The 19,443-nt window shown below is 44.0% G+C and overlaps 1 protein-coding gene and 1 non-coding gene across 2 annotated transcripts in view; one reads left to right on the forward strand and one right to left on the reverse strand.

The window, feature by feature from the left end:
* LOC106594070 (protein kinase C alpha type) overlaps window positions 1-19,443 on the forward strand; it is a 283,350-nt gene that overhangs the window by 225,222 nt on the left and 38,685 nt on the right. The window contains exons 6-8 of the mRNA XM_045720006.2: window positions 8,768-8,924; window positions 9,008-9,142; window positions 10,194-10,287. Of these exons, the coding sequence (XP_045575962.1) occupies window positions 8,768-8,924; window positions 9,008-9,142; window positions 10,194-10,287 (386 nt within the window). The remainder of the gene's footprint in view (window positions 1-8,767; window positions 8,925-9,007; window positions 9,143-10,193; window positions 10,288-19,443) is intronic.
* trnaa-ugc (transfer RNA alanine (anticodon UGC)) lies at window positions 15,722-15,796 on the reverse strand. Its single transcript has one exon. It is a non-coding gene; the product is annotated as a tRNA-Ala (tRNA).

Consider the following 19,443-nt stretch of genomic DNA (forward strand, 5'->3'; position numbering starts at 1 on the left):
CCTTTTTGGGTTCTTGTTGAATTAAATACCTAGTTACTACCACATGTCAAGTGTGGGTGTTTTTTTTGTGGGTGTGTGGGTGTTTGTGTGTGTGCTTGCGTGTTTGTGTGTGTGTGTTCCTGCTTGCATGGCCTGTAACTCTTTATCAGTGAGATGTATTGACAACCTTAAAGGGATACATACCCATAGACTTCCAGTCATTGCGCTAACGCTAGTTAGCATTGGCCCGAGGAACTACCTCTAACTTCCTTCATAAAGAGACATAAAAATGTTATCCACAAGTTCATCTGACTCTGGGAAAGTAGATAAAGGATTTCATTGCGAAAATCCCAAAGTATCCCTTTTCACATGGGCAATGAGTTAACAGTGACAGGATGTTGATACAGTTGACAAGGCCACCAGACTCTCTCAAAGAAGACGTTGAGGGTTACTGACTCAATTCCAGAGAGAGAGAAAGATACAATAGAAACACACAAGACAGAGAGAGAGATTAAGAGGAAAAAAAGACAGAAAGAGACTGAGAGAAACGGAAGATAGAGTGGATGAGAGAATGTCACTAAAAATGAGCGAAAGAATTACAGAGAGAGAGAGAAAGAAAACAAAAAGAGTGAGACAATGTATTTGAACCAGAAGGACTGCCAAGCTGAGGACTGAACAGTGGCATCAGATTGTGTATGTTCCCTGTGGCTTCCACAGACATTCTGGTTCAGCGCCATGTGAAGTTGATTAAATCTGTCCAGCCAAGAAAACACAAACACATCTCCAAGGCTCTCTCCAATACAATAACCCTCTCCACGCTCTTTCTGTCCCTCCTACTTTCTCTCTCTTTCCTTCTCTTGCTCTCTCTCTCTCTCTCTCTCTCTCTCTCTCTCTCTCTCTCTCTCTCTCTCTCTCTCTCTCTCTCTCTCTCTCTCTCTCTCTCTCTCTCTCTCTCTCTCTCTCTCTCTCTCTCTCTCTCTCTCTCTCTCTCTCTCTCTCTTCTCCTCTCTCTCTCTTTCCTCTCTCTCTCGCTCTCTCTCCCTCTCTCTCGCTCTCTCTCTCTTTGTCTTTCCCTCTCTCTTTCCCTCTCTCTCTTTCCCTCTCTCTCTCTCTCTCACTCTATCTATCTCTTTCCATAACACTGCCCTCTCCTCACTTGCACCTGTCCTCATCTCTCCTCTCATCTCCCCCTCCTTTTCTCCTCTGTCCTGCAATAACCTCTTCCTCTACTCCTCTAAAACTGTATTTTCCTCTCCCTCTTCCTCACAGCTCTCTCCTTCAATACCCTGCTCTCATGTACCCATCCCTCACTCCTATTTTTGTAAACATCCCTGCCTGCAGTCCTCACTTTTCATCCCCCTCTCATCTATTCATCCTTCCCCACTTCCTCCTAAGTAAACCTACTCCCCTCTCTCCTTGAATAATCCAGCATTCCCCTCTCCCTCTTTCTCCTCTCCCTCCTTCCCCTCTCCCTCTTTCCCCTCTCCATCTTTCCCCTTTCCCTCCTTCCCCTCTCCCTCTTTCTCCTCTCCCTCCTTCCCCTCTCCCTCTTTCCCTCTCTCTCTCATTCTCCTCTCCCTCTTTCCCCTCTCCCTATTTCCCCTTTCCCTCCTTCCCCTCTCCCTCCTTCCCCTCTCCCTCTTGCCCCTCTCCCTCCTTCCCTCTTGTACTGTCCCTCATTCTCTTTTGATTATACATCTCTCTCATTTCCTCCTCCCTCTATCTCTGTCCTCCTGTACCCACCTCTTCTCACCCCACTTCACCCTACTCTCCTCTTCTCCCCTCCACCTCTCATCCTTATTTCCCCTGCTCCTCTCTCTCTCCTTCCAAGACCAAAACAATAACCTAGGGCCAATAGGGATCTCCAGTTACCTCTGGAGTTTAACCATCACAGACACATGGATGCAGACACATCCATTTCTGCTGTCTAAGCCCCTGTCAGAACACACACACACACACACACACACACACACACACACACACACACACACACACACACACACACCACACACAGGGGCATCCAAGGACCCAGCCAGTGACACACACAGTTCACGGAGCCACTGAGCTGAGAAACACAGTGATGTCAGTGTGTTTGTGTTGATAAGAGCTAGGAGCTGTTAGTAGGAGCTGACATGCTTCAGTTTGAGAGAAGAGCTAAAGCCTACATTATATTCACCCAGCGCTGTGAGAGAACCACTGCTATTGTTCCTCTGGGGAAAATAATGCTTTGTATGGAGTGGAATTGAATTGAGTGAATGTCCTGAATGACTCTAAACATGCATTCTCACCATTCAAAATGACAATAGTTTATTGTTACTTCCAGACACCTGTTTTGATTGAGTAGAGCTCATCCAAGGCATCCTTTATTATCATATGAGGTAAAATAAACAGTGTTTAAAAACAGCCCCCAAAGCCCTGGGAATCACTGGAAAAGCAGACGCAGTATAACAGATAGAAAAATATTGTATTTATTTAACTAGGCAAGTCAGTTAAGAACAAATTCTTATTTACAATGACAGCCTAACCTGGCCGATTGTGCGCCGCCCAATCACGGCTGGATGTGATGCAGTCTGGATTCAAACCAGGGACTACAGTGACGCCTCTTGCACTGAGATGCAGTGCCTTAGACCGCTGTGCCACTCGGGAGCCCGGGTACAGTGTGTGGGATTCTCTCTCACTACTCTACCATTGAACAGTGGGAATCAACCCAGCTCATCAGATTACCAGACATGCACTGATACTACACTACTACTGATACTACACTACTACTGATGCTACACTACTACTGATGCTACACTACTACTGATACTACACTACTATTGATACTACACTACTACTGATGCTACACTACTACTGATGCTACACTACTACTGATACTACACTACTATTGATACTACACTACTATTGATACTACACCCACTACTGATGCTACACTACTACTGATGCTACACTACTACTGATGCTACACTACTACTGATGCTACACTACTACTGATACTACACTACTATTGATACTACACCACTACTGATGCTACACTACTACTGATGCTACACTACTACTGATGCTACACTACTACTGATGCTACACTACTATTGATACTAGCACTACTATTGATGCTACACTACTACTGATGCTACACTACTATTGATACTACACTACTATTGATACTACACTACTATTGATACTACACCACTACTGATGCTACACTACTACTGATGCTACACTACTACTGATGCTACACTACTACTGATGCTACACTACTACTGATGCTACACTACTACTGATACTACACTACTATTGATACTACACCACTACTGATGCTACACTACTACTGATACTACACTACTACTGATGCTACACTACTACTGATGCTACACTACTACTGATGCTACACTACTATTGATACTACACTACTATTGATACTACACTACTACTGATGCTACACTACTATTGATACTACACTACTATTGATACTACACTACTATTGATACTACACTACTACTGATGCTATACTACTACTGCGGCTGCTGCATGCGGACATCGTTTTGTTATGCAACATGGCATTTGAATTTTAAAGGCTTTTCATGGGGATTGAGCTGCCTTCCATCCAGATTTCTCCAAATCTCGTTTAATTTTAGAAATAGTATATTTTCTAATTGTGCTGCCAGGGCAGGGTCATAGAAGGGGCACAGGGTTGAGTGAGGCAAATACCATGCCCAGTTGATATAAACAAACATTACCTGAGCACAAACCAGGGCCCATATTCACAAAGCCTTTCAGAGTACGAGTGCTGATCTGGGAACATGTTTGACTTTTAAATCATAATGAATAAGATGAGGGGCATTCCTGCTCTGAGATGGTGTATGAATACGGGCCCTGAGCCATATAAAGATTAGAAAGTAGGCATACCAGCACTGTCAAAGGTTTTTATGGGAATTAGGTGCTTATCTGTATAAACACTGAAGATCCTGAGCCTTTCAAAAAAGGCCCAACAACAGTATTTATACAATTGTATCCGTGTGATTATTCAACTCTAGTTAGATGTCCAGTCGTCTCTAACTACAATGTGATTCTATTACAGATACAGTAATGAGAGTTACCGACGTAGTGAAGTGTAGTAACCCTTTCTGTATCACCTATCATGTCATTTATATACAGCAATATCTGTGATCTGCACTAAAGGAGACTTCAGAGAAAAAGAAGCTGAGATGGTAATAGAAGAGATGTTCTTCTCTGTGTTTCTATTCCTGGATGAAGGACTGAATGATGAGTACTGGTAGAGGCAGTCCTGAGTGACGGATGTCATGGCGGTGGTATAGAGTCTCTTGTGTGTGTGTGTGTGTGTGTGTGTGTGTGTGTGTGTGTGTGTGTGTGTGTGTGTGTGTGTGTGTGTGTGTGTGTGTGTGTTTAATGAGCACTCCAGTAGTGTGACTATATTGAGCGTGATGTGAACTTCTGACTTGGGCTGTCAGCTAGAGAGATCTGTAATAGAGACCTGGGCTCCCTCTATTGGGCACATAGACACACAACAGGAGACAGGACACTTCTTTACCCATGAACCAGACAGATCCACTGAGTGTACAAAACATTAGAAACACCTGCTCTTTCCATGACACAGACTGACCAGGTGAATCCAGGTGAAAGCTATGATCCCTTATTGATGTCACTTGGCTCTCTGGCTCTCTCTCTCTCTCTCTCTCTCTCTCTCTCTCTCTCCACTACAGGGTCCTGTGACAGGTAGAGCTAAAGAGCATATAGCTCATAAATAACAATGTCTGCTAATATATTATATCTCCCCTTTATTAAATAATCTAGAACTTTCACTATGATCTCTGCTAATTGGCATGCCGACACTAACGTCAGGCTGATGTATCCTCAGCCAACCTCAACTCCTGAATATTTAGCTGTAGGAACCCAATAAATCTGGGCTCTGCTCGCATCAGCTTAGTCTGAGTCTGAGTGATTACATTTGAATATGCAGAGTAGTATGTCTGAGAATGACTTGATTATCTCTTTCCTCGAGTTAAGTAGAATCATAATATTCCACACAATCCTTCTCTGGGGTTTTCAAAGACAGCAATTTATCCATTTATTTTCTCTTTGTTTAGTTCACTCTCCATCGCTCATGAGTTGAAGATTGGACGTTTTTAAGTGTCACAGCTTTAGATGTGTGTTTCAGAGGCGTTCATAAGGTCGTATCCCAGGCATATCCTCACATCTTGAGAAGATATCTCTTCTCTCTGTGTCACATCTTGAGAAGATATCTCTTCTCTCTGTGTCACATCTTGTGAAGATATCTCTTCTCTCTGTGTCACATCTTGTGAAGATATCTCTTCTCTCTGTGTCACATCTTGTGAAAATATCTCTTCTCTCTGTGTCACATCTTGTGAAGATATCTCTTCTCTCTGTGTCACATCTTGTGAAGATATCTCTTCTCTCTGTGTCACATCTTGTGAAGATATCTCTTCTCTCTGTGTCACATCTTGTGAAGATATCTCTTCTCTCTGTGTCACATCTTGTGAAGATATCTCTTCTCTCTGTGTCACATCTTGTGAAGATATCTCTTCTCTCTGTGTCACATCTTGTGAAGATATCTCTTCTCTCTGTGTCACATCTTGAGAAGATATCTCTTCTCTCTGTGTCACATCTTGTGAAGATATCTCTTCTCTCTGTGTCACATCTTGTGAAGATATCTCTTCTCTCTGTGTCACATCTTGTGAAAATATCTCTTCTCTCTGTGTCACATCTTGTGAAGATATCTCTTCTCTCTGTGTCACATCTTGTGAAGATATCTCTTCTCTCTGTGTCACATCTTGTGAAGATATCAGTTCTCTCTGTGTCACATCTTGTGAAGATATCTCTTCTCTCTGTGTCACATCTTGAGAAGATATCTCTTCTCTCTGTGTCACATCTTGTGAAGATATCTCTTCTCTCTGTGTCACATCTTGTGAAGATATCTCTTCTCTCTGTGTCACGTCTTGTGAAGATATCTCTTCTCTCTGTGTCACATCTTGTGAAGATATCTCTTCTCTCTGTGTCACATCTTGAGAAGATATCTCTTCTCTCTGTGTCACATCTTGTGAAGATATCTCTTCTCTCTGTGTCACATCTTGTGAAGATATCTCTTCTCTCTGTGTCACATCTTGTGAAGATATCTCTTCTCTCTGTGTCACATCTTGTGAAGATATCTCTTCTCTCTGTGTCACATCTTGAGAAGATATCTCTTCTCTCTGTGTCACATCTTGTGAAGATATCTCTTCTCTCTGTGTCACATTTTGTGAAGATATCTCCTCTCTGTGTCACATCTTGTGAAAATATCTCTTCTCTCTGTGTCACATCTTGTGAAGATATCTCTTCTCTTTGTGCTCTGGGTAGTCTCTTTGTACCCTATCGTCTTTTTTATTTTGTCTTTTTTATTTTGTCCATGTTGCCTCTCACTCTCTGTCTGTGTCTCTCTCTCTGTCTCTCTCTCTCTTTCTCTGTCTCTGTCTCTCTCTCTCTCTCTGTCTCTGTCTCTCTCTCTCTCTCTTTCTCTCTCTGTCTCTCTCTCTGTCTCTTGTCTCTCTCTCTCTCTGTCTCTCTCTCTGTCTCTGTCTCTCTCTCTGTCTGTGTCTCTCTCTCTGTCTGTGTCTCTCTCTCTGTCTCTCTCTCTGTCTCTCTCTCTCTTTCTCTGTCTCTCTCTCTCTCTCTCTCTGTCTCTGTCTCTCTCTCTCTCTCTCTTTCTCTCTCTGTCTCTCTCTCTTTGAAGGATGTATCAGCCATAGCTTCTGTCTCTGGCACAGGATCACACACACACACACACACACACACACACACACACACACACACACACACACACACACACACACACACACACACACACACACAGACACACACACACACACACACACACACACACACACACACATACACACACACACACACGGCTGTGTACCATGTCCTTTATCAGCTCGTCTCTGCTTATCTTTGCATAATGTAGCAGTCGCCAGGCTCAGAGATGGAAAGGTTACCGTGGTGACGGTGCCGGTGTTTAAGGTTACCATGGCACCCAGAGAGGCTGTGTGGTATTTACGAGGCTCGCCCAGAGCCATGGTGACTATATATATCTCTAATAGCTGGTTCTTATTTTAACCCACTTTTTGTTTCCCTCTGTATGTTGTTGTTTATTTCATCCAACAGTGTGCTTCAAATAGGGACACTTCAGGAGAACATTACCTGGTGTACTCACGCTGTTTCCATAGAGGACCTTTCAGTTCTGAACTGTAGACCTTGTCACCATGGTGAAGTTGACCTGATGGGTCTATATCTGGAAGACCCAGCGCTGACTGTCTCTATGAGTTGGCTGTCACGCAAACTGACAGCTGAGAAAGTACAGGGTTACACAACAAGACATGATGATGAAATGTTGCTTTTTTGGGGTGCCACTTCATTTGATAGTGGTTAACACGGCCTGGATTCATAAGGAGTCTGACTAGTAAGAGTGCTGATCTAGGACCAGGTCCAACCTGGTTCATGTAATCTTATACATTATGTATTCAAAATAAAAACTGATCCTGATTGTCATGGTGAATATGTGCCCAGGACTTCAAACTACGGCTCTACCCGTGACTTGCTCACTTCAGAAGTAACAACATTAATAGCTACAGCAAATCTCCTTGAAACTCCATAATTCAATATGTGATAAACATGAATGTTAATATCCACTCTGTTTTATACAAGTGATGCATTAAAGTGGGATTACCTTCCTCACCTTCCAGCTGCTTTGTGCATGTTGAGAGATGCTCAACTAAAGCAGAGAGGGAGAGAGAGAGAGAGAGAGAGAGAGAGAGAGAGAGATGAATGGAGGAGAGAGAGAGAGAGAGAGAGAGTTGAATGGAGGAGAGAGAGAGAGAGAGTTGAATGGAGGAGAGAGAGAGAGAAAGAGAGAGAGAGAGAGAGAGAGAGAGAGAGTTGAATGGAGGAGAGAGAGAGAGAGAAAGAGAGAGAGAGAGAGAGAGAGAGAGAGAGAGTTGAATGGAGGGGAGAGAGAGAGAGAGAGAAAGAGAGAGAGAGAGAGTTGAATGGAGAGAGAGAGGGATATGAAACTGCTCTTTCTGTTCATGCTGACTAAAGCCTTGTGGTCATTGTTTATGTTCTATCATCCTCTCTCACTCACACCTGTCCTTTTAATAGATGTCTCTCCTTTCCTCTCCGCAAATGATGTTGTACACTTTGCTTTAGTTATTTTTCTTTGTTAAGTGACTGGTCAAAAATAATTGTTACCAGGTGCACTCAAATGAACTTGAACTTCTGCCTTTTCTCTCTCTCTCTCTCTCTCTCTCTCTCTCTCTCTCTCTCTCTCTCTGTCTCTCTCTCTCTCTCTCTGTCTCTCTCTCTGTCTCTCTCTCTGTCTCTCTGTCTCTCTCTCTCTCTCTGTCTCTCTCTCTGTCTCTCTCTCTCTCTCTGTCTCTCTCTCTGTCTCTCTGTCTCTCTCTCTCTCTCTCTGTCTCTCTCTGTCTCTCTCTCTCTCTCTCTGTCTCTCTCTCTGTCTCTCTCTCTCTCTCTGTCTCTCTCTCTGTCTCTCTGTCTCTCTCTCTGTCTCTCTCTCTGTCTCTGTCTCTGTCTCTCTGTCTCTCTGTCTCTCTCTCTGTCTCTGTCTCTCTCTCTCTCTCTCTCTCTCTCTCTCTCTCTCTCTCTCTCTCTGTCTCTCTCTCTGTCTCTCTCTCTCTCTCTCTCTCTGTCTCTCTCTCTGTCTCTGTCTCTCTCTCTCTCTCTCTGTCTCTCTCTGTCTCTCTCTCTCTCTCTCCAGTGGGTGAAGCCAGAAACCTGATCCCCATGGACCCTAACGGTCTGTCTGACCCCTACGTGAAGCTCAAGCTCATCCCTGACCCCAAGAACGAGACCAAACAGAAGACCAGGACCATACGCTCCTCACTCAACCCCACCTGGAATGAGTCGTTCAGCTTGTGAGTGTATGGGTGTGTGTCTTTGAGTGCACCGTGTGTGTTCATGGCATGTGTGTTTACATTCCCACTCTGTGTCCCCCCAGTAAGCTGAAGGTAATGGATAAGGACCGTCGTCTGTCTATAGAGGTGTGGGACTGGGACCGCACCACCAGGAACGACTTCATGGGCTCAATGTCGTTCGGTGTGTCTGAACTCATCAAGTCCCCCGCCTGCGGCTGGTTAGTGATCCTTCACACACACACACACACACACACACACACACAACTAGAGTTCTTGTTCATTCATCCTTTACTCATATAGGTAGCTGGAAGATTTCCAGTCCGATCCAATGGCTGATACTATTTTATAATATGAAATAGATCCATACTGTTTTCAAATACAAAAACACACTCAGTGAACTACAGCCTGTTGGACAGTGCCAGCTCCATTCAGACAGACAGACAGACAGACAGACAGACAGACAGACAGACAGACAGACAGACAGACAGACAGACAGACAGACAGACAGACAGACAGACAGACAGACAGACAGACAGACAGACAGACAGACAGACAGACAGACAGCATCCCTCTGGGCACTAATGCATAGACCAGTTGTTGTTGGGATTGGATGGGCATACGTAAACACCTTCTTTTAATGTTAGCATACTTCCGTCAGTTAGCCTGATTCAACCCTGACTCACAGCTAAGTGCTCAGCGTGTCCTTAGCCTGGTTTGCTAGAAGCTGGGGAGAAGATCCAGGACTGGGAAGGAGACTAGTGCTTCCTGGAAAGACCTGGGCCCACTACTGCTTAATGCCTGGCATCGGCAGGCATCACTGTAGACGATGACGGTGGTGGTGATGATGATGATGTGTGTGTTTGGCAGAAATTTTAAAGAGGTGTCTCTGTGAGTGTATACAGATGGTCCCTGATGCTTAGTAATGAGGTGTGGTGTGTGTGTGTGTGTGTGTGTGTGTGTGTCTGTGTTCTGCCAGTGGGGAAATGTGCCAGAATGGGTACACATCAGAGCAGCCAACTGTAAACAGAGATATCCATTCTGCTGGCATTGCAGTATCAAGGCTAGACTTAATATAAACACTTTATACATATCAATAAAGAGCACTGCCAGCTGCAGAACCTCTATTGAGTATCACTGATGCTTAAATGTGTGGTTGGTCCTGGTCCAGTATAGTGAAGTCAACAAAGGTCATTTTTTAAATTGGTTAACCTGATTGATTGATTGATTGATTGACAAATTCTGACAGTGCTGCTGTGGTCCACTCTGCAGGTACAAGATGCTGTGCCAGGAGGAAGGAGAGTACTACAACGTTCCCATCCCTGAGATCGACGACGTCAACATGGAGCTCAGGCATAAGTTTGAGGTGAGGAGAAGAGGATCATGGGATTTGTAGTCCATCGACTACCCACTGGGAAAGACAGAGAGTGTGTGCGTGTGAAATTCTAGGTTTGACATATTTCTTTATTAGATCTCTGGATGGAATAATAATTGGTTACTGTCACATTGTTGAATAACAATCTTGCCTCCCACCAAGCAGTCTTTTCACTGTCACACTCACACTCACGCTCACACACACACACACACACACACACACACACACACACACACACACACACACACACACACACACACACACACACACACACTCACTCACGCTCACACAAACACACACACACCCACACATAAATACTTAAACACTCTCCCTTAACAAATGGATTATTTCCTGATTCCAGAGCTCTCTGAGATACTGAGCCACCATGGTGAAGTTGTCTGTCCTCTCTCTCCTCTTTAGCTGTGTGGTTGAATATTACTCTCTTCTCTTTAGCTGTGTGGTTGAATATTACTCTCTCCTCTTTAGCTGTGTGGTTGAATATTACTCTCTCCTCTTTAGCTGTGTGGTTGAATATTACTCTCTCCTCTTTAGCTGTGTGATTGAATATTACTCTCTCCTCTTTAGCTGTGTGGTTGAATATTACTCTCTCCTCTTTAGCTGTGTGGTTGAATATTACTCTCTCCTCTTTAGCTGTGTGGTTGAATATTACTCTCTCCTCTTTAGCTGTGTGGTTGAATATTACTCTCTCCTCTTTAGCTGTGTGGTTGAATATTACTCTCTCCTCTTTAGCTGTGTGATTGAATATTACTCTCTCCTCTTTAGCTGTGTGGTTGAATATTACTCTCTCCTCTTTAGCTGTGTGGTTGAATATTACTCTCTCCTCTTTAGCTGTGTGATTGAATATTACTCTCTCCTCTTTATCTGGGTGTTTGAATATTACTCTCTCCTCTTTAGCTGAGTGATTGAATATTACTCTCCCCTCTTTAGCTGTGTGATTGAATATTACTCTCCCCTCTTTAGCTATGTGATTAAATATTACTCTCCCCTCTTTAGCTGTGTGATTGAATATTACTCTCCCCTCTTTAGCTGTGTGATTAAATATTACTCTCCCCTCTTTATCTGTGTGATTGAATATTACTCTCCCCTCTTTAGCTGTGTGATTGAATATTACTCTCTCCTCTTTAGCTGTGTGATTGAATATTACTCTCTTCTCTTTAGCTGTGTGATTAAATCTTTCTCTCTCCTCTTTAGCTGTGTGATTAAATATGACTCTCTCCTCTTTAGCTGTGTGATTGAATATTACTCTCTCCTCTTTAGCTGTGTGATTGAATATTACTCTCTCCTCTTTAGCTGTGTGGTTGAATATTACTCTCTCCTCTTTAGCTGTGTGATTGAATATTACTCTCTCCTCTTTAGCTGTGTGGTTGAATATTACTCTCTCCTCTTTAGCTGTGTGGTTGAATATTACTCTCCCCTCTTTAGCTGTGTGGTTGAATATTACTCTCTCCTCTTTAGCTGTGTGATTGAATATTACTTGGAATGGATGCTCTCAGAGTACTACTAGCCTTTTTCTATTTTCCTCTCCTCTTTCACATTTCTCTTTTTCTATCTATTTTCCTCTGTTTCAATAATCCGTACAAACTACTGACACAGTACCACAGAGCAAAACCATATGACCTCATATCCTCGCGTCGTCTCCTGTTCTGAAACAAAGTCTCCTGAGACCTACATGAAGTTGGGTTATTTGAATTCTCACGTCGCTCTATTCAAAAGCCTTCACATCCCTCCGAGGCCAGGGTTTTCACAAGTCTGGGTGGGTTGCCTGGGAAACCAGAACATCATCATCAGGAAGAGAGAGAGAGAGAGAGAGAGAGCGAATGAGAGAGAGAGAGAGAGAAAAGAGAGAGAAAGAAAGAGAGCGAAAGAGAGATGCCTCTACAGGTGTATAGTACCATTACAATGTAACTACTGTAGCTCTTAAGCATGGTGTCCGTTGCATATTGTGAGAGATGGTTTGACCTTCTCTGTATGTGCTGATAATGCCATCCTTTATTAAAAATAAGCTGTTAATAATCATGGATATCGAAGCGCTTTAAAGGGGTGGTGGGGACTTACATCGCTGGCCTTACTACCACTGTAGCTTCTCTTTCCTGTCTCTTCTAGGCCTGCAAATTAAACCACTACCTCAAGGTAGCTCTTCTGCCCCACCACCTCTCCTTTAAACATCCCTCCTTTTCCCACCCTTCTCTACCAGCTCTGCAGTCTCCTCCTGTCTTGAAATGCTGAATTTGTACAGGTCAGGTCATGTGGTCAGGAACAATTCCAGGCCTTACCTGTTAGGTGTCTGCTACGCAAGAGAAATTCTCACCTTTTCACTATTACATCACACATTGTCCACACACACACACACACACACACACGACACACGCATAAACAGACACACACACAAACACACACACAGCGTTGATGTTAGTAAATCTGTGGACCACACAGACCTCTGGAGGGGTCCTCATCCTCACCATCTCAGGCTCAGCAATGCACTGTCATTGCCCAGGAGAGCAACACTACGGCTCCTCATTGGCTAAGACTGACAATGACCCCTCCTTATTGGCCAGTAGTGTGGTCCGCAGCCCGCCTTCTATTAGTCCATCACAAGCCTAGACTATAGAAGGCTAATAAGTGGTTAAGCATGTGGGCATGTGTATAGTGATGTACTGTCCTGTACATGCACGCCTTGGTGTGTGCACACACACTCTCCTCCACAAGGTGGCAACATTGGATTGGATTCAATTGTATAGGTGTGTGTGTGTGTGTGTGTGTGTGTGTGTGTGTGTGTGTGTGTGTGTGTGTGTGTGTGTGTGTGTGTGTGTGTGTGTGTGTGTGTGTGTGTGTGTGTGTGTGTGTGTGTGTGTGTGTGTGTGTGTGTGTGTGTTGTACACTCATTTATCAAACTCACTGCTGATGAACAAGAGATTTAAACTCTATGGTCAAATGCTCTCACAAAATCTATTGTATGTTTCACATTGTCTAACTTCTCATTTACGTTAAGCTTTTTTGTTGTACAAACTAAACTTCAGGTGCCAACACATCACATATAACCATCATTAGAAAGCATTTAAATCATAATATCAGCTAACATGAAACTGTAGTAACATTTAAGTACTAAAAGTGCCTTTTTAATGCTTTCCATACAGAAAAAAAGGAAACATTGCACCTTGTGTTTTAACTGCCATTCTGATATTGACCACTAGAGCTAGCTGGTCTTTTTCATACCAATAGCCACTCGATTGAAAACCAATAACACTACCTAACACTACCAACCCATTTAGTCAACATTAATGTCAACACACCTACCTATAATCTCCCTGTAGGTCTAACATGATGACGTTCTGAAGGTCATTTACATTTAGGTCATTTAGCAGACGCTCTTATCCAGAGCGAATTACAGTAGTGAATGCATATCAAATCAAATTTATTTTTATATAGCCCTTCGTACATCAGCTGATATTCTCAAAGTGCTGTACAGAAACCCAGCCTAAAACCCCAAACAGCAAGCAAAGCATGTGAAAGAAGCACGGTGGCTAGGAAAAACTCTCTAGGAAAAACTCCCTAGAAAGGCCAAAAACCTAGGAAGAAACCTAGAGAGGAACCAGGCTATGAGGGGTGGCCAGTCCTCTTCTGGCTGTGCAGGGTGGATATTATAACAGAACATGGTCAAAATGTTAAAATGTAAAAATGTTCATAAATGACCAGCATGGTCAAATAATAATAATCATAGTAGTTGTCGAGGGTGCAACAAGCACGTCCGGTGAACAGGTCAGGGTTCCATAGCCGCAGGCAGAACAGTTGAAACTGGAGCAGCAGCACGGCCAGGTGGACTGGGGACAGCAAGGAGTCATCATACCAGGTAGTCCTGAGGCATGGTCCTAGGGCTCAGGTCCTCCGAGAGAAAGACAGAAAGAGAGAAAGAGAGAATTAGAGAGAGCATATTTAAATTCACACAGGACACCGGATAAGACAAGAGAAATACTCCAGATGTAACAGACTGACCCTAGCCCCCCGACACATAAACTACTGCAGCATAAATACTGGAGGCTGAGACAGGAGGGATCAGAAGACACTGTGGCCCCATCCGATGATACCCCCGGACAGGGCCAAACAGGCAGGATATAACCCCACCCACTTTGCCAAAGCACAGCCCCCACACCACTAGAGGGATGTCTCCAACCACCAACTTACCGTCCTAAGACAAGGCCGAGTATAGCCCACAACGATCTCCGCCATGGCACAACCCAAGGGGGGGGCGCCAACCCAGACAGGAAGACCACGTCAGTGACTCAACCCACTCAAGTGACGCACCCCTCCCATGGACGGCATGGAAGAACACCAGTAGGCCAGTGACTCAGCCCCTGTAAAAGGGTTAGAGGCAGAGAATCCCAGTGGAAAGAGGGGAACCGGCAAGGCAGAGACAGCAAGGGCGGTTCGTTGCTCCAGCCTTTCCGTTCACCTTCACACTCCTGGGCCAGACTATACTTAATCATAGGACCTACTGAAGAGATAAGTCTTCAGTAAAGACTTAAAGGTTGAGACTGAGTCTGCGTCTCTCACATTGGTAGGCAGACCATTCCATAAAAATGGAGCTCTATAGGAGAAAGCCCTACCTCCAGCCGTTTGCTTAGAAATTCTAGGGACAATTAGGAGGCCTGCGTCTTGTGACCGTAGCGTACGTGTAGGTATGTACGGCAGGACCAAATCGGAAAGATAGGTAGGAGCAAGCCCATGTAATGCTTTGTAGGTTAGCAGTAAAACCTTGAAATCAGCCCTTGCCTTAACAGGAAGCCAGTGTAGGGAGGCTAGCACTGGAGTAATATGATCAAATTTTTTGGTTCTAGTCAGGATTCTAGCAGCCGTATTTAGCACTAACTGAAGTTTATTTAGTGCTTTATCCGGGTAGCCGGAAAGTAGAGCATTGCAGTAGTCCAGCCTAGAAGTAACAAAAGCATGGATTAATTTTTCTGCGTCATTTTTGGACAGAAAATTTCTGATTTTTGCAATGTTACGTAGATGGAAAAAAGCTGTCCTTGAAACAGTCTTGATATGTTCTTCAAAAGAGAGATCAGGGTCCAGAGTAACGCCGAGGTCCTTCACAGTTTTATTTGAGACGACTGTACAACCATCCAGATTAATTTTCAGATTCAACAGAAGACCTCTTTGTTTCTTGGGACCTAGAACAAGCATCTCTGTTTTGTCCGAGTTTAAAAGTAGAAAGTTTGCAGCCATCCACTTCTTTATGTCTGAAACACAGGCTTCTAGCGAGGGCAATTTTGGGGCTTCACCATGTTTCATTGAAATGTACAGCTGTGTGTCATCCGCATAGCAGTGAAATTTAACATTATGTTTTCGAATGACATCCCCAAGAGGTAAAATATATAGTATACATTTCATACATTTTTTTTCTCCGTACTGGTCCCCGTGGGAATCGAACCCACAACCCTGGCGTTGCAAACACCATGCTCTACCAACTGAGCCACACGGGACCCCATGGCTGTTGTTGGTGGTGTGTCGGTGCAGTAAAGGGCAGGTCCCTATGCTCTGCTTGCATTAGCCTCTCCTGTCTATAGAATGGTTTAGCGTCTGTCTCTGAGCAATCATACATCGGTGAGTCAGCCTTTATTCACCAATTCCACTGAGATCTCCCAGTCTCTCTCTGCATCCTGCTACAGAATCTGGGTCTAGAACCGCTGTCAACCATCATAAGAGCCACTTGAAAATGAATGCTCTGTGCATCTTCCAAAATCACCAGCGACTTATATTATACGATTTTTTATTTGTTATTTTATTTCACCTTTATTTAACCAGGTAGGGTAGTTGAGAACAAGTTCTCATTTACAACTGCGACCTGCCCAAGATAAAGCAAAGCAACAACACAGAGTTACACATGGAATAAACAAACATACAGTCAATAACACAATAGAAAAAAAGTCTATATACAGTGTGTGCAAATGAGGTAAGATAAGGGAGATAAGGCAATGAATAGCCATAGTGGCAAAATAATTACAATTTAGCAATTAAACACTGGAGTGACAGATGTGCAGAAGATGAATGTACAAGTAGAGATACTGGGGTGCAAAGGAGCATAAAAAAAACAGTATGGGGATGCGGTAGTTGGTGACCAGTGAAATATACCTGCTGGAGCGCGTGCTACGGGTGGGTGTTGTTATCGTGACCAGTGAGCTGAGATAAGGCGGGGCTTTATCTAGCAAAGACTTATAGATGACCTGGAGCCAGTGGGTTTGGCAACGAAAATGAAGCGAGGGCCAGCCAACGAGATTTGCTGAGTAGAGTGTTGGAGGCTATTTTGTAAATGACATCGCCGAAGTCAAGGATCGGTAGGATAGTCAGTTTTACTAGGGTATGTTTGGCAGCATGAGTGAAGGATGCTTTGTTGTGAAATAGGAAGCCGATCATAGATTTAATTTTGGATTGGAGATGCTTAATGTGAGTCTGGAAGGAGAGTTTACAATCTAACCAGACACCTAGGTATTTGTAGTTGTCCACATATTCTAAGTCAGAACCGTTCAGAGTAGTGATACTGGACGGTTGGGCAGGTGCAGGCAGCAATCGGTTGAAGAGCATGCATTTAGTTTTACTTGCATTTAAGAGCAGTTGGAGGCCACGGAAGGAGAGTTGTATGGCGTTGAAGCTCGTCTGGAGGTTAGTTAACACAGTGTCCAAAGACGGGCCAGAAGTATACAGAATGGTGTCGTCTGCGTAGAGGTGGATCAGAGAATCAGCAGCAAGAGCGACTTCATTGATGTATACAGAGAAAAGAGTTGGCCCGAGAATTGAACCCTGTAGCACCCCCATAGAGACTGCCAGAGGTCCGGACAACAGGCCCTCCGATTTTACACACTGAACTCTGTCTGAGAAGTAGTTGGTGAACCAGGCGAGGCAGTCATTTGAGAAACCAAGGCTTTTGAGTCTGCCGATAAGAATGTGGTGATTGACAGAGTCGAAAGCCTTGGCCAGGTCTATGAATACAGCTGCACAATAATGTCTCTTATCGATGGAGGTTATGATATTGTTTAGCACCTTGAGCGTGGCTGAGGTGCACCCATGACCCGCCCGGAAACCAGATTGCATAGTAGAGAAGGTGTGGTGGGATTCGAAATGGTCGGTGATCTGTTTGTTAACTTGGCTTTCGAAGCCCTTGTAAAGGCAGGGTAGGATAGATATAGGTCTGTAGTAGTTTGGGTCTAGAGTGTCTCCCCCTTTGAAGAGGGGGATGACCGCAGCAGCTTTCCAATCTTTGGGGATCTCAGACGATAAGAAAGAGAGGTTGAACAGGCTAGTAATAGGGGTTGCAACAATTTTGGCTGATAATTTTAGAAAGAGAGGGTCCAGATTGTCTAGCCCTGCTGATTAGTAGGGGTCCAGATGTTGACCAGGGTAGGGGTGGCCAGGTGGAAAGCATGGCCAGCCGTAGAAAAATGCTGATTGAAATTCTCAATTATTGTGGATTTATCGGTGGTAACAGTGTTTCCTAGTCTCAGTGCAGTGGGCAACTGGGAGGAGGTGCTCTTATTCTCCATGGACTTTACAGTGTCCCAGAACTTTTTGGAGTTTGTGCTGCAGGATGCAAATTTCTGTTTGAAAAAGCTAGCCTTAGCTTTCCTGACTGCCTGTGTATATTGGTTCCTACCTTCCCTGAAAAGTTGCATATCGCGGGGGCTATTCTATGCTAATGCAGTACGCCACAGGATGTTTTTGTGCTGGTCAAGGGCAGTCAGGTCTGGAGTGATCCAAGGGCTATATCTGTTCCTGGTCCTACATTTTGTGAATGGGGCATGCTTATTTAAGATGGTGAGGAAGGCAATTTTAAAGAATAGCCAGGCATCTTCTACTGACGGAATGAGGTCAATCTCCTTCCAGGATACCCGGGCCAGGTCGATTAGAAAGGCCTGCTCGCTGAAGTGTTTTAGGGAGCGTTTGACAGTGATGAGGGGTGGTTATTTGACCGCAGACCCATTACGGATGCAGGCAATGAGGCAGTGATCGCTGAGATCCTGGTTGAAGACAGCAGAGGTGTATTTGGAGGGCAGGTTGGTTAGGATGATATCTATGAGAGTTTACGGATTTAGTGTTGTACCTGGTTGGTTTATTGATAATTTGTCTGAGATTGAGGTACATCAAGTTTAGATTGTAGCATGGCCGGGGTGTTAAGCATGTGCCAGTTTAGGTCACCTATCAATTAATTCACATATGGTGTCCAGGGCACAGCTGGGGGCAGAAGGTGGTCTATAGCAAGCGGCAACGGTTGGCCTTCATCAGAGTGTCAAGAATATTTCCCTAGTGTCCAGAGACAAATTTAGACAAATTAAAAAGACCTAGTTATCGAAACGACAAAGTCAACCGGTCCTTTAAACATTGCAGTTAATTTTCTCAAATCATGTTTGTATTTTTCATCAGGTGTGCATTCATCACCAGAATCATAATAGAATCAGGACCATGATAGTGAGTCTGATCCAAGACTTCAGTGCTTTCTGAAATGCAGTCATAGACAGGTAGTTGGCCTGGCAACAGTTGTCTCTCTGCTGGGTGTTAGTTTCCTTTTTCTCTTGTTATCTGAAAGAAACAGACAGCGGTTGGAGCTGCAACGGTGGCTGGCGGGTTCTAACTGCCCTCTGTGTTGGGGACATGGCATTCCAATCATTATCACAAAGGGGCACAGAGGCACCCCTACTGACCCGCACCCACGCCTCACAATGATGCCCAATACTACTCTGGATAACTGTCAATCAAAGGGCAACAAATATATTTTTTTATGCTCCAATCAGTCGATATGAAACATCAAAACATTTTAATTTTTCTGTTATTACAACTTTTTGTTCTCAAATCTTTGTTGTCTTGGTGCTTCTGCATTCATTTTCTGAATTGGTTTGTGTTGTTTGGGATATAAATTGGTTCTGAAGCTCTATAGGAACTTGTTATTACCACCTACCTACTAGCTATGAAGTAGCTTCATCATGGGTCCATTCTGAAGCCTTGAAAAGATGTAGATCTTAGTAGCTGTAAGCCTATCGTCAAAGCATAGCCCCACTAGAGCATGGTAGCAGTCTATTACCATGGCATCTATCCCAGTGTTAAACCTACCATAAAGCAGACAGATGAGTGGGAATAATGTTT

The sequence above is a fragment of the Salmo salar genome, chromosome 06, assembly GCF_965601325.2.
Source record: "Salmo salar chromosome 06, fSalSal1, whole genome shotgun sequence".
Classification (NCBI taxonomy): Eukaryota; Metazoa; Chordata; class Actinopteri; order Salmoniformes; family Salmonidae; genus Salmo; species Salmo salar.